Raw genomic sequence first — 14,497 nt, forward strand, 5'->3', positions numbered from 1 at the left:
GTTACATGGACATTTCTATTCCATATGCATCACACAGGGAAGCTTACAGCATTTAAGACCGATACAAAATTTAAAAGGTTTAGAAGAGAAAAACAAGATAAAGCAAACAAGTTTAGAAATGTATCTAGTAAAAATGATAAGGCAAAGGCAAGAGGCAGAATCTTCTAAAATTTACATTGCATGTGGAGATGATTATCATTTGAAACTATGTCCCCTGTGTGGAAAACAAGCAGTTTTACTGAAGTGCAGAGTTTTCTCCTACAAGCAGTGATGTTGATGCTCAGTGTTCAGAAGGTTAATGCCATACCTGGTGTCCTTTGCTTGAATACCCAAACAGGACTTCAGAGATATCTATGCCATCGAATCGTCTGTTGGGAGGAAGGGTTGCATTTGCCAGAGACACCAAAGTAGGAAAGATGTCTAAAGTGCTGCAGAAGAAAACAGCCCGTGATTAGAATATAGGCATGATGTTATGCAAACAATGGCAACAACATTATGAAAAAAGACTTAGGAACCTAGGGCTAGGGCTACCTCATCTGATGCCAAAATACAACATTAAGGTTTGGACGCCGCTTATTAAAGACCTGTGTGCATCTTTTTTTATTTGGGTTGTGTGTGTGTTTGAGTGTATGTGCATATAAACCCATTCTATAACATAAAACATTAAAATCCTCTTCATAATGCAAACCAGGAAATTGTTGTGCTGTAAGGGCTGAACTGGAAAAGTTTGTGGAGGGTAGAGACAAGAGAAAGTTCTACTGAATTATGATGGTGAGAGCAGAGATTTCACAAACACACAGAAATATTGAAAAGCCTTGCACAGGATACTGAAGTTCCAGTTTCAATTTACTGGTGTTTCTCTCTGGATCCCCTCTTGGATTTCAGCAATTTTGCCAAATATTGCACACACATTCAAGAAGACCTTTCTCTGAAGTCCGGTGAGCTACTGTAAGAGGTTGGATTTTAAAGTTACATGTTAAAGTTATATGTAGGCTGACCATATGTCCCATTTTGAATGGGACAGTCCTGTTTTTTTAACATTTCCAGACCGTCCCGTCATTTTAATATAAATGTCCATTTTGTCCCGTTTTCTTAAAAACCTTACTTAAAAATTTGAAAGTTCCTGCGAATCTGTCAGAATGCAGTCTGACTTTGAGTGGAAGGAGGGGGAGCTCAACAGAAACGGCGGGAAGAAAGCCGCAGAGCTCAACCCAGCAGGAAACCTAAAAAGAAAAAAACAGGATCAGCTGATAGGCGGTGATCAAAGGGCAAGCCGATAGGCTCCTGCCTTGAAACGGTGGAAAGAAGAGAACATAAAAGCGCAGCCAGAGGAGACATGGCTTGTCGGGGACATCCGTTCACTAGACTCTCTAGCCCAGCCTTACCTCTCACAAACGAAGGAATCCGAAGATTCCCAGCCTGAGAAAACCAGAGAAGTTCCTGCCTGCCGATCCAGCCCGTCACCCAGCCCTGCCCCATTTTGCCAACCTAATGTCCCGTTTTTAACCCCATCCCGTTTTGCCATCCCAATGTCTGATTTTTGTCTCAAGGAAATATGGTCAGCCTAGTTATATGCTAAAGATGCCAGATCCTGTTTGTTCATGAGTACTGTCCTAATTCAAATTAAGTATTGTAATTACATCTATGTCCAGCTCACCCTGGGTAGATGTAAAATCAATAATCTTTTTCTCTAGGGAAAGCTTTACGTTAACTGTGAGAAATGAGCCATATACAGTCCACAAGGCCCTTGCTGATCATATGGAGTTAGTATGATATGAAATTTATATAATGATAAAATATCCTAAATTGAAACCCTGTGATGTGCTCAAAATTAACCAAGTACTTCAGAATGACTCAGTCAACCTACATGAAAACTTCCCCCCAAAGGGGAAAATACCAGTTATCTGATTTATTTTTTAAAATGTACCACTCCATGGTCTAGGAAAATATGGTTTCACTTATATGTGATACAGCAATTTTCTGAGAAATTAGAAAAGAAAACTAGACCATTTGTTGCTTTCAAACCATATAAGAAAACATGGTATTATATGGCTACTAATTTGATTACAAACTGCCATAACTCAGGAACTGGAACCGACACAAAGAGCAGGAAGGTGACTGGCATCTGGCCCACCAGCACTGAGATGAAATAAATGAGGGTGGGAGAGAAGCCCTGTGTGTCTCAGTTCCCAACTATTTGAACTGATTCAGTTGATTTCCTACCACTAATGCACAAGAATTCTAAATACTAGGTAACTCTTGAGCACAGCCTCACTATTACAGCAGGGGAATTTTTCTGGATCCCGAAGAAAAGAGAACTACCACTCAGGAGACGTGGCAACTTTCTAAACACACAATTCTCCCTTTGCCTTAGCAGCACCTTTGTCAAGCGTCATTGATTATTTACTATTATCTTATTTATAAACCAAAGCATGAAGTCTTATATTAATACCCATAAACCAGCTATGTTGAGTATAGTCAACAAAAGAATCATAGGATCAGAGTGGGAACTGCTATCAGAGAACATCTAGTCCAAACAACAGAATCATAGGACAACAGTGTTGGAACTGACTTCAGGAGACTTTTAGTCCAACCTCATGCTCAGTGCAAGAACCACTAAAGTGTTTCTGAGACATGGCTATCCAGCTCCTGCTTCAAGTCCTCCAGTAAAGGGGAACATACACTTCATGAAGCAACTTATTCCACTGGTTGACAGCCCTTACCGTCAGGAAATTCCGCCTAATACCTAACTTGAAAGCTCTTCATCTGGTACACAGATTAATATTACCAGGACCGGAGGCTTTCATATATCTGGATCACAATTATATGGACCAAACTGAGTCTGCACAAGCTGCCTTTCCCCCAATTGTCCTCTCACAACAGACTCTTTAACCACTACAGATCTTTTTGAAAGTCTCCAGTAGAGACCGCAGAAGGGAGGAAGTGGCAGAAAATTCCCCTTGCATGTGTGTCTTTATGCTAACAGTGCATTGGATACAATCCATTGTTTTATTACTACATTTTATTTAAGTGATTTTTCATTAAAAAAACATGTTTGGATGACTATCTTTTAAAAAGTGCAACAATACTGGAAATACAGAAATAAAAATTAGACCTGATAAACACATTAACACCAATGAAGATTTTTCTGACTTGAAACTTGAAACATATCAGCCTGCTAAGACTTACAAAATGTTAGCTGAGGGAGCTGAAAGGAGCGTGTGTCTTATTTCTTTCCTATCCAATTAATTTTAGCTTGGCTGCTAAGAAACGAACAGGCAAAAACAATAAACAACACTGAGAAAAGCCGAAAAACCAGTACAAGAAGATGAGTTCTTCTGTGAAGGAAGTGTTCTTGCAAGATCATTAAGCTGATTGCTGAACAAACACAGCTCTAAACAAAGAACACACGAGGGACATCCAGAGTGTTGCGAAGTTAATATTTTTTATTTTGTGCTTTGCATGGCTAAATTTAAGCTCTGTCAGATTTATGCCAGGAATTTTACTAAGATACCTGGACATAAATTGCATGGATCCATTTAGGAGCATGGAGGAAAATTACTTCTGAAAATGCATGGAATCCTCAGAAACACCGCAATACAGTGGAGCAAAGCAAAGGGTGGGCACATGGGGAAGAGGCAGTACCACTGAGAGGTGTTTGCTCCCGAGACCTATTTGTTTGCCTCTTCCTTATGAACCATCCAGCATTTAGTGAGAGCTGTAATGTTTCAAATGGAATCTGAGAACTGGGAGTAGGCTTGGGAGTAGGCAGTTTTATTCCTACTTGGCTGCTTGATGATTAAATGACAATTTGCATGTGCTTTATAGTTTATGCTCTGTCTGCAGATGTTTGAATTGGAAATGTTAGCTGTTTTGATTCTACAGATGAGTTGCACACATTTTCACAAAACTGATGAAATAATGTAAAATATATGAAATGTAACAGTTGCTTTATACACCTTTTGGGATACCTATTTTCAGTTGTCAGGGAATATCTCTTTAATTTGGGATAGACCAAAATGAATTGCATCATAGGGCACTGAAGGAACTTCCTTATAATCAGGCCAAGCTTTATTATTGAGAAATTCAGGAGAACAAGTGAAGTGCCAGATGACTGAAGAGGGCAAAATGTCCCTACTTCAAAAAAGGAAAAAAGAACTACAGAGCAGACGAAGTGATATTAATAACTGGGAAGTTTTTGAGCAGGTCATAAAGTTCATAAAGAGGATCTGCAAACATCTTGAAAACAATGTGGCAATTATCAGAACAAGTCTTATCAGACTAACTGTCATTCATTTTTTGATAAGGTAACATGCATGATGACATAACTGCGCAAAACCCACATTTTCCATTGTTGGGTCAGATGGCAGAACACAAGTATTTAACGGAGGCATTTGTGTGATGATGTTATTATGGACATCATTGGGGAGTTACTGCAGTTTGCAGTAGACACCACTGTCTGTCTACAAAGCAAGCTGCAAAGAACAAACTGGGGAGTGATTGCTCCTCAAGTCCACCTGCCTTGAATCGCCTCCTCCACATGGGATACGGCAGAGCCTGATCCACTCCCTATATGGGGTAGGAAGTTCTCCACTCCTGCATTGAGAACAATCCCCATCTTCTCTTGCATGGAGAAAGGGGTTCCATGCAGAAGGGAGTCCAAATGATTGTTTCCTGACTCCGTTATAAAGAGCAAGGAGTTAGAACAGTGAAGCATCACAAAGGAGTCTTTTCTCCCCAAAGCCCCATTTCTCTTATATCATTCAGTTCTGAGCCAAATTCTATTCTGCATCCACAACTGTTACAAATCTTGATAATTTTACAAAACACATTTTACCTGTCTAGAAAGAGTATCTATCTATCTATCTATCTATCTGTCTATCTGTCTATCTGTCTATCTGTCTATCTGTCTATCTGTCTATCTGTCTATCTATCTAATCTATCTATCATGCAGCACCCAGTAGCTCCTTTCCTGATGTGCTGAACATCTTCATAAAAGGCAAGCAAACAAAACAAAAAGCTTGATGTCATCTCTACCTTTGAGATTCCACTCTGTGTTAGCACAAATAGCAAAGACCTATTGTCTTGTATCGTGTGACCATAAGTGTTCTGGCATACAAACAATATTATATTGACATATGGTTGGTTTAGTGCAGAATGCTAACCCTTAAATCTTGGATCAAGAGCAAGACGAGTAATTTTTTAGAATGCATTTACTAATATGCCTTCACTGGCAGTTGTCTCTTTCACTTGCAAAATGTTTAAAAATTCTGAAATCCCACCTCTCTTGAATGCTCTTTTTAAATGATGTGTTTTAGTTGTATGTTATTACCACAGCTCTGGAAATGTTGGTTCTAATGGCTGCATTATATGTTAACATATTGTTGATTTTCAACATTAAAATTTTTACTTTGATGTATTATTAGATCGTTATGCTTTTATATTTTGTCCTTCATCTTGAGTTGCTTTAGTCCAGAAATGTGGCATACAAAAATAAAAATGAAAAATGAAACAACAGAACTTGGTATTTTAAGCTTGCAGACTTGGAATCCTAGCAAGATGAGATGAATGGCTACAGTGGGTTGATATTTACAGCGTGAAACCTCATTACGCTTGTGATCTGTACTGCATATTTGGGCAAAGTGACCATTCAAAACAACACTGTAATTCTATGATCAAAAGCAAATCACAGCGTTAGTCCCTTTTTCAGATAGAGATGAAAACAGCCAGGCTCACTATGTCAAATAGTCTCATTAATGGGGAAAAAAACTGCACTGCCATTCTGCAGTCTACCTGTATTCCCCTCTGGAGTCATAGTTAAATATTATGCAAACTGATGTGGAATTAGATCCTGTCTCCAATTCGAAATGAAGATTGTTGGATGGGAAAATGGAGGGGTTATATAACAAGGGTATCTGCTTAATGTAAGTTGAAGGAAGAATTTTCTAAGATAATTAACTTTTCACTGCTCCTTTAGCAACGTATAGAAAATTAAGCAAGAGCACAAAAATGGAATGGATAGGATAGAATATTGTCCAGCTTCCCTGAGAATTATGAAGATGTTAGAGTGCAATTGGCAGCTCATAGGACCAAACTGCAAAGGAACTTGGTTTAAAAGCCCATTTACCATCACTGTACTATTTACTTCTCTCTTTCTTGACATCTTCCAAAGTATGAGAAGGGAACTATAAGAAGTCACAAATATGGACTTCCCTATATAGGTATTCAGTATCTTTGTTCCTACGTCTTCACCCCCCATGTACCTCAAGCAGTGTACATAATGGGTGATTTCCCCATTAAGACAGTGATCAAATCAGGCTTGTTTAGCTTGAGCAAAGTGGCTGCACCATGTGGTCACCCATCATGCCCTAGTCACTCAGGGTTATCAAGAGAGGGTAGCAAAAGCACTTAGGTCTCATCAGGTATCAACTGACCTGACATGTTTTATTCATTTACTCTTCCTGATTGCTGCTGTGATTCAGAAAGTAACAGGGCAACAAAACCACATGCAACAGATAAAACTGTAGGGAAAGTAATCAACATGAAATAAAGGATGGACTCAAGAAGAAACATAGGAAGGGAACATAGAACTGAAAAAACTTGTAATGACCTTGGGTCACTGGTCCAGTCTAAGTATTAGAGTGCACACGTAGCATTCAGGAGTTAATTATTAAATACCAGCAGAAACAGGGTGTTCTTGTTTATGACCAAGACGGTCCATCAGCAGAATTTTATCATGACCTCTGGCCTGAAAATGAACATTTCCTGAATCCTTTGGTGTTACTTAATTCTCAAGTGCATGGTACATAACTATCTGTACATAGACTCCTTTTATCTTAATTTTTCATTCAGTATTTGGGCTCATTTGAAAATTCTTCATGAGACTGGGACACTCCCCATGAGGAAATAGTTCACACACTATGGGCTGTCAGAGAAGCAGCAGCTAACTTGCTGAAATACTGCCAGTTTTGTTCATGCAACTATTAGCATCGTATGCAGTAACAGCAATCTGATTTTCTAAACACTGAGAAATAGCATAATCAACACTTAGTAAATTCAAGCTTTGCAGAAATGCTTTTATAGAAAATAATTCTAAGAGACACTCTCTTCTCCCACAAAGACAATATCCTTCTAGCACACACTCTTAGTGAGTTAAATCCAATCAAATACTGTATATGCAAATATATTTTTCCTTTGTAGCTAGTTCTATAGGGATGCGGTGGCACTGCGGGTTAAACCGCTGAGCTGCTGAGCTTGCCGATCGGAAGGTCGGTGGTTCGAATCCACGTGACGGGGTGAGCTCCTGGAAGGTCGGTGGTTCAAATCCACGTGACGGGGTGAGCTCTGGTTGCTACTCCCAGCTCCTGCCAACCTAGCAGTTCGAAAACATGCCAATGTGAGTAGATTAATAGGTACCGCTTCGGTGGGCAGGTAACGGCGTTCTGTGACTGTCATGCTGGCCACATGACCACGGAAGTGTCTACGGACAAACGCCGGCTCTTCGGCTTTGAAACAGAGATGAGCACCGCCCCCTAGAGTCGGACACGACTGGACTTAAGGTCAAGGGAAACCTTTACCTTTACTAGCTAGTTCTATAACTGTAGCACCAAAGACAAGAAATGTATCATTTACCCACCTATTTTGGGCAACCTTACCATGCAGAACTGAAGGCCCCAGAGCCCTACAGGTCTATCCTATTCTTCCTAGAGAAACTTGGAGAGGCTATCTCTGTTTCTTCTGCTGCCAAACACTGCTGAAGAGAAAGAAACAAGCCTTGACAGAGTATGAAGATCTCCCTTCCTTCCTAAACACCCTTTAGGGCCTCTTTCATCACAGTTCCCTAGTTTTCAAACCTTCTGCTCCCCTATTTGGCTGAAGATAAGTGTTCCTCAAGTAATGCCTGTTCCCTGTCTTAAGGACAGGGTTCTAGACAGACAAATGAAATCATAAGTCAGTGAAGCTAAACTGGCTCATCTCACATTTCTTTGGGGGCAGAGCTTTTCTGTGTACACTCCCCACATTTCTTTCAAATGACATCTGCTCTTTGTGCCAGGGCCAGCTTGGATAACATCCTTATGTGGGAGAGGAAGCCGAGCCTTTTTTTCTGACATCATATATGTAGAAATTTTGAAGGAAGTCTCGAAGACTCACCCTCTGTGAGTTCTGGCTGATACGGAAAACTCTTTTCAGTAGTATGTGAAGGTGATTTAGTTGACTGCCATTGAGTGAGCCAATTCCTGCTCTAGCTTGATTGTATTAGCCCAAAGTAAATTATATACTTTAATTTATTCTGTATTATTAAACAGAAGATTTTTAACATGTGTATCACATACACTGAAAGCTACCCTACCAAGATGCGAGTCCTTTTGGGAAGCCTTTGCACAAAAAGTTTCTTGCTCTACTGTGACAATAAAGACATTATGTGTCTTTGTCACTATTTGTGATAAAATAACAACAACAACAAAAACAGAAGCAAATAGTGTTGAAAATGCAGCCCCAGAAGCCTCAACTCTTTTGACCTTTGAACCTACTGACAATTTGGAGTATTCAAAATAGAGGCAGCAAGCCTCCTTTTGTTTCAGCTCTGCTTCTCCAAATGGCAGATTGAAACTCTTAACCTTCCTCCTTCAATCTGTTTCCCAGGGAAAGAACAGAGGACTTAATTCCTTCTTTCCTTTCCCCCATTATATAGTCTATGGGTTCTTCCTTACAGCTGTGTTAATGTGTATTCTTCCAATCTTTGAGTTGACAGAAAATTATGCCAAGAAAAATTGTGCTGATGGTCAAGAACTAATCTGCCTCAGTGACAAGGCTGGTAATTGGTAGTTTTAATGTGGAACAATTCAAGGGGAGATTCCCCAGGCTACATTTCTTCTCCCATCCAGAGTTACCTGCCAGTAGGAAAAATAAACCATTGTCCTTAACATATGGTGAGGCAGGCTTGAGAAACTGTGAGCAGATACCTGAGTGACAAATTGCAGCACAGAGCTTTTCTGGGCCACTGATCTGTCACTCTGGCTATTGTTGAAGAGATGTCTAGCTCTCTTCTGAAAGAGTGCTGGACCTGTTACTTTAAAGCACTGTTTCTTAACCTTGACAACTTTAAGATATGTGGACTTCAACTAATAGCAGTTTGAGAGAAGTAAATTTGAGCTGGGAACTATCCATGGCAGGAAGAAAAGTAGTATTAAGCTTTTCTATCACACCCTGTAGGTTCTGAAGACACTTACTCATATAAACACAGCTGCTGTTTGTATAAAAATGGGCATGTTAACTGCGTTTTCTAGTTTGGCTCTTAATAAAAGAAGAATGAGCATAGGCTTCAAACAGTGTCATAATTTAAAAAATGGTTGCAACTTCTTCTAATGTATTTTATAAGAAGTCTTCAAAACTGTCCATGAGGTTTTAGTTCCCAACTGTCCACCATTTGGGCTGCAGGAAGGTTGAGATTGTATTGGGAATTGCAAATCACAGGCACAAAGGAAAAGAACAACCTAAATTGAGTTTTACAATTTCATCACTGCTGTATTTAATCCTCCATATATATTCCAAAATGCCCTGTATCTGAACAAAAGTTAGCTTCTGAGCAAAATATGTATGTCAGTTATTATCTGTTGTTTGTTCAACATTTGTAGTAAGCCCTGATTCTTTAAAACTAGGCAGGGAAATCATTGGACATCCAAGTTATTTATTAGTGGCTGTTCACAAATTCATTGTCAGTAAGTTTTCTCCCTTACTTTCCTGACCATCCAATATACTTTACGGTCAATAAAGCAGATTCTCAGCTATGGAATGTTGTGTAACAAGAATTCTTTCAGTGGATAAGGAGTTGCAGGGACCTGTTTCTTCTTTCTATCTTGCAAGGAACAATTTAAAAAAATATTAATGATTCCAAAGGAACAATCAGCCTAGTTAAACATGCACAATTAATAAGTCTTTTCTAACAGATGCCTAGTAAATCTTCCATAAAATGCTGGAGTTCTGCCAGCAAGGACACCTTAGCATGTCTCTTCCCCAATGCAGCTGAGCTTATTCCCTTGTCTTGCTGCTGTCTCTTCTTTTCCCAACCTAAAACTTTTAACTGTTTCCTATTACTACAGATTTTTTTAAGAAGATTATTTTAAAATGTTAAGATTACTGTTACTTATATTTTACTTTGGAAGCTGCTTTGAGAGGGGATTTAAACTTTAAAATGTCAATAGCAAAACTTAGCTGAATACCTGTTTATCTGTATAATGTTACACTCATGCTCTTTCCTGATCGGTTCCTTTTCTATCTGTTAAGCATAGGATTCTGTGCCCTTTTCCTTAGCAGAGATGCCTTCTCTAGCAGGCAAACAGATCTGAAGTACATTTTCGGACTGTCAAACTGTCAGGACTTCAGTTTTCCCGAAGTACAAGAACAATATTTTCTCAATCACGAAAAGACACAGAATTCTAAATGCTCTCTTCCAGGATAAAAATACATGCTGACTCACAAAATATTTTTAAATATTTTGCTGGAGTTTAAGTACTGTTTTCCTTCTAATTCTGTCACCATTCACAGACAGACTGAAGATATATAAAATCTGTCAGGCTTTATTTCCCTTTAGGTTGAAGGGAAGTCAGAGAGGTGGCAGGGATTGGGAACAGAGGCAGGACGAGGACTGAAAGAGAAGACAACAAATGTCACACCAGAATAGTTTTCTGCTAAGTCAAGGACAAGGGAAGAGCTCTATAACTTGGGAGTGCGGAAAGGGTCTTTGGCTCTCTAGATATGATACCCTTTAAGCAATAGTTATCAATAGTTCTCCAAGAACTATCAATCTAAAATATAAATAGTACTCCCAAAATAAAGGAGTTGATGGACTTAATAAAAAGCCCACAGTGCAGCAGTGCTTATTTGGCATGACGATTGATTGATTGATTGAGAACCTAACATGGCACTGAAACGTGAGAACATCTCACACAGTGCCAAAGCATGCAGACAAGAGACTGACATGGATATGTGCTTCCAGGTCTCATGCATCTGATCAGATGACAGTACTTGAAGTATAACTGGAAGTAATATCACCACAAGCTTCTGTGAGCAGTCTATGTAGCAGCCGTGAGCTGTTAAGGTAGTACGTAATGTACAAGTACTTTAAATAAATAACTAAATGGACAAAATGTCACAGCAATTATTAGCATTAATTAGAACTGCTGTGGCACTTCCATGGTGAAAATTATATAATGCCAGTAACAAAGGAATAACACCTGTGGAACTCATTTGCAGTTGCTAATAAAGCCAAATTATTACTGGCCTTATTCTAATGGATTAACTCTTTCCAGAAACATTTATTACTACATCTGAAAGCAGTGACAAAATCATCAGAACTATTGACTTGACATGTTTAAATATCCCTAGTACGTAAGTACCTTAGATTTATTTTAAAAACAAACAGAAAGATCCAGCCATCTTTAATTGCTATGTGGTGGTTGGATTTGTGGGTCCAGGCTAGCATTTCCTCTCCTAAAATGTTAGGGAATTCTGTTTATGAGATCAAGACATCCAGCTTGTAAAGCGGTCAAAAGCACCAAAAGACAAATTTACAGACGTGAAAGGCAAATACCTTGAGATTTCCTCCCAAGGGCGGGAGGGGCTTGCCACCGGCTGCAATAGTCCCTGGGGCTTACCCACTTTTCGCTTGGCCATAGCACATGTAGGGCAAGCAGCGACATAAACTTTTACATCCCTCCTAAGTGTAGGCCACCAGAATTGTCACCATACCAGATGTAACGTTTTTACAAAGCCAAAGTGCCCTGCCGTTTTGTCGTCGTGAGAACGTCTCAGAACCTCTGCTCGCAATTGCTCCGGCACGTACAGGCTATTTTGTTTCCAGGCCAAATCGTTTTCAAAAGAAACATTGTTTTTTATTGGTTTGCAACCATGTATCCGTTTTTAAGGCTTGTACGAACTGCTGTTGCAATTGCGATGAAATTGACATGCTGGTGCCCCTGCCAAACCGAACGGTAACACTTTGTATTGGAATGATCCCAGTGGGCAATTGAAAGCCGTCTTCCACTCATCCCCCTCTCGTATGCGTATGCGGAAATAGGCTTCTTGCAAGTCCAGTTTAGAGAATATTTTCCCCTTTGCCAGATGTGCTAATATGTCTTTGATGAGGGGCAAGGGATATTTGTTTGATATGGAAACCGAATTCAATCTGTGGTAGTCCGTACAGAGTCTTAATGTCCCATCCCTTTTTTCTCTGAACAACACTGGGGCTCCAACTGGCGAGTTTGTGGGCTCAATGAAGCCTTGTGCTAAGTTCTTGTCCACAAACTCCCGCAATGCTGCCAGTTCTTTCTAGGTCATTGCGTAAATTTTTGGCTTTGGCAAGGGTGTGCTGGGGACCAGTTCTATCGCACAGTCAGTCTTTCTGTGGGGTGGGAGTTTGTCTGCTTCTTTCTCCCCGAACACATCTGCAAACTCAGTGTACTTGTCCGGCAAGCCTTCCAGGGCCGCTGCAGCCAGATGTGTGGTTGTAGACGCCGCCCTCCCCACCGCAGCACGGGGAATTCGGTCCCCTGTAGGTGCTTGGTAGAAGCTGTCTGCAAACGTGATCGTCCTGGTTTCCCAATTTATGTATGGGTTCCTTTGTACCAGCCACGGAATGCCTAAGATGATTAAAGGGTGGCCCACCGGTGCCACGACAAATTTCAGTCTCTCCTGTTGGCTGCCTAACTGCAGCGCCACTTCTCTGGTGAATTGGGTGACCGGGCCCCCTCCCGCTGCCGAACCGTCCAATTGCGTGAACACTATGTGGTGCTGAAGTGGAAAGCAGGGGAGATTTAAATCGGCAACCACGTCCGGGTGCATTAGGCACCTAGAACAGCCCGAGTCTATTAGGGCCCAGACTTCCACTGACTTCTCAGTGGAACTTAACTTAACTTTTACATACAGGGTGGGACAGTTGGCACTCACCCCGTCATCGCTGCGCCCATTCTCCTCCTCCACCTGCCCTCTGGCGCTTCTCAGGGCAGGTGGCTGGCGTTTCCCGCCGGTTCGTCCTGGTCATTCTCCTCCTCTTCACTGGAGTAAGGTAGTTCTTTTGCTCCGATCTCTCCCCTGGCCGCTGGCATCTTTTTGGGTGCTACGAGTGGTTTGCCCGGCGTTTTTCCTGGCCTGTCAACTACCTTTGTTTTCGGGCACGCCGCCGCTTTGTGGTCCTCTTTCCGGCATCAAAGGCATTGCTCCCTGGTGAACCATCGCTCCCTCTCCTCTCTCCAGGGTTGGGATGTTGGCCTCGAAGTCATCGAGCTCTGGGGCTTCTGCCTGGTATAGCTGCACATACCAGTCAGCCTCCCTTCCTTTAAGTTTGTTAGCAATGGCATTAATTTTGCCCTTTTCTGAGCGGAAATATGGCCCAAATTCTTCCATGTAGTTCTTGGCATTTGTTAGGAAGAAGGATAATGTTGCTGGATCCCCGTCGAATTTGACCCCGAAATCTTTCACCCCCGCTCCTGGTGGGCTCCAAACCACATCTGGTCGTCTGGACGTACCTCGGGCTGCTGGGGTTCTCCGGTCTCAGTGTGGGGATTCCTCAAGCCGGACTCCGGGCGGCGTTGCCTCAGTTTCATGCCGGCTCCAGCCTCTTCCCAGCGGTCGTGTCTCCAGGGTGGGAGGGGGGGAAGATGACCTCCTGGCAGATTCCGCGGGGTGAACTCTGCCCGGCGCTGCCTCAGCCTCCCACCATCTCCTTCCTCTCCCCGGCTGTCGTGTCTCAGGGGTGGGAGGGGGGGTGATGAACTTCTGGTACATGGTTCCACCTCACTCCTTCCTCGGGATTCCCACGCCACTGACCATCGCAGGAACAGCTGTTCAATTGACTCCAGCCTCGCCTCCATTATCCTCAGCCTCTCAGCTGTCTGGGAGCCTTCCTCGGTTCGTCCGATCTGGCGCCTTCCTTCGGCTCCCGCGATCGTCGAGGACAGCCGGTCCGTGGCTTCCTAGATGCCCCGAGCGTCCCTGGCAGGGATCCCAGCGTCTCATCCAGGGTGACCCACTCACCCTGCAACTCTCTGGTGGCTTCAGGTGTCCTGCTCCTTCCGGCCTCCTCCTCCTCCGAGCTTCATCTCGAACCCTCCTGGAGTCCGTACCGTCTGGGAATGATGTTCTCACCGATCGCTCGTGCCGTGGAGTCGGGTGCCCTGTCGCCGGTCCTCTGGTAGCCACCTCTTCATGGGTTGAGTCTTTCCATCGCCAGCTTTAATCCCTCACAGACGAAATCTGGAATGGTGCTAGCGGAAATTTTTTTTTTGATTCCCGTCTTTATGTGATGGTTGCCTTATTCAAAAAAAAAAAAACAGACTCACCAGCCGGGGCTAAGGATATCTGGTTTATTAAGAATAGAATGCAGACACAGAGAAAGACGGGAATGAGCACATGGCGTGCGAGGTAGCTGGTAAATACCCGCGGTGCGGACCTGATCCTTCCCCACCCCCCATTGTCCCAAAGTCTTGACCGATGGTGAACC

At 42.1% G+C, this 14,497-nt stretch overlaps 1 protein-coding gene across 7 annotated transcripts in view; it reads right to left on the reverse strand.

Annotated features, from left to right (window-relative positions):
• The window catches only part of ARSG (arylsulfatase G), a 588,957-nt gene that overhangs the window by 476,635 nt on the left and 97,825 nt on the right, over nt 1-14,497 (reverse strand). For all 7 annotated transcript variants that reach the window (XR_010067211.1, XR_010067210.1, XM_063293456.1 and 4 more), the window contains exon 10: nt 308-428. Coding sequence is in view for 5 of the 7 variants with exons in the window: in XM_063293456.1 (XP_063149526.1) it covers nt 308-428 (121 nt within the window). In the remaining 2 variants the exon portion in view is untranslated. The remainder of the gene's footprint in view (nt 1-307; nt 429-14,497) is intronic.

Source organism: Candoia aspera, chromosome 2 (genome assembly GCF_035149785.1).
Source record: "Candoia aspera isolate rCanAsp1 chromosome 2, rCanAsp1.hap2, whole genome shotgun sequence".
NCBI classification, from domain to species: Eukaryota; Metazoa; Chordata; class Lepidosauria; order Squamata; family Boidae; genus Candoia; species Candoia aspera.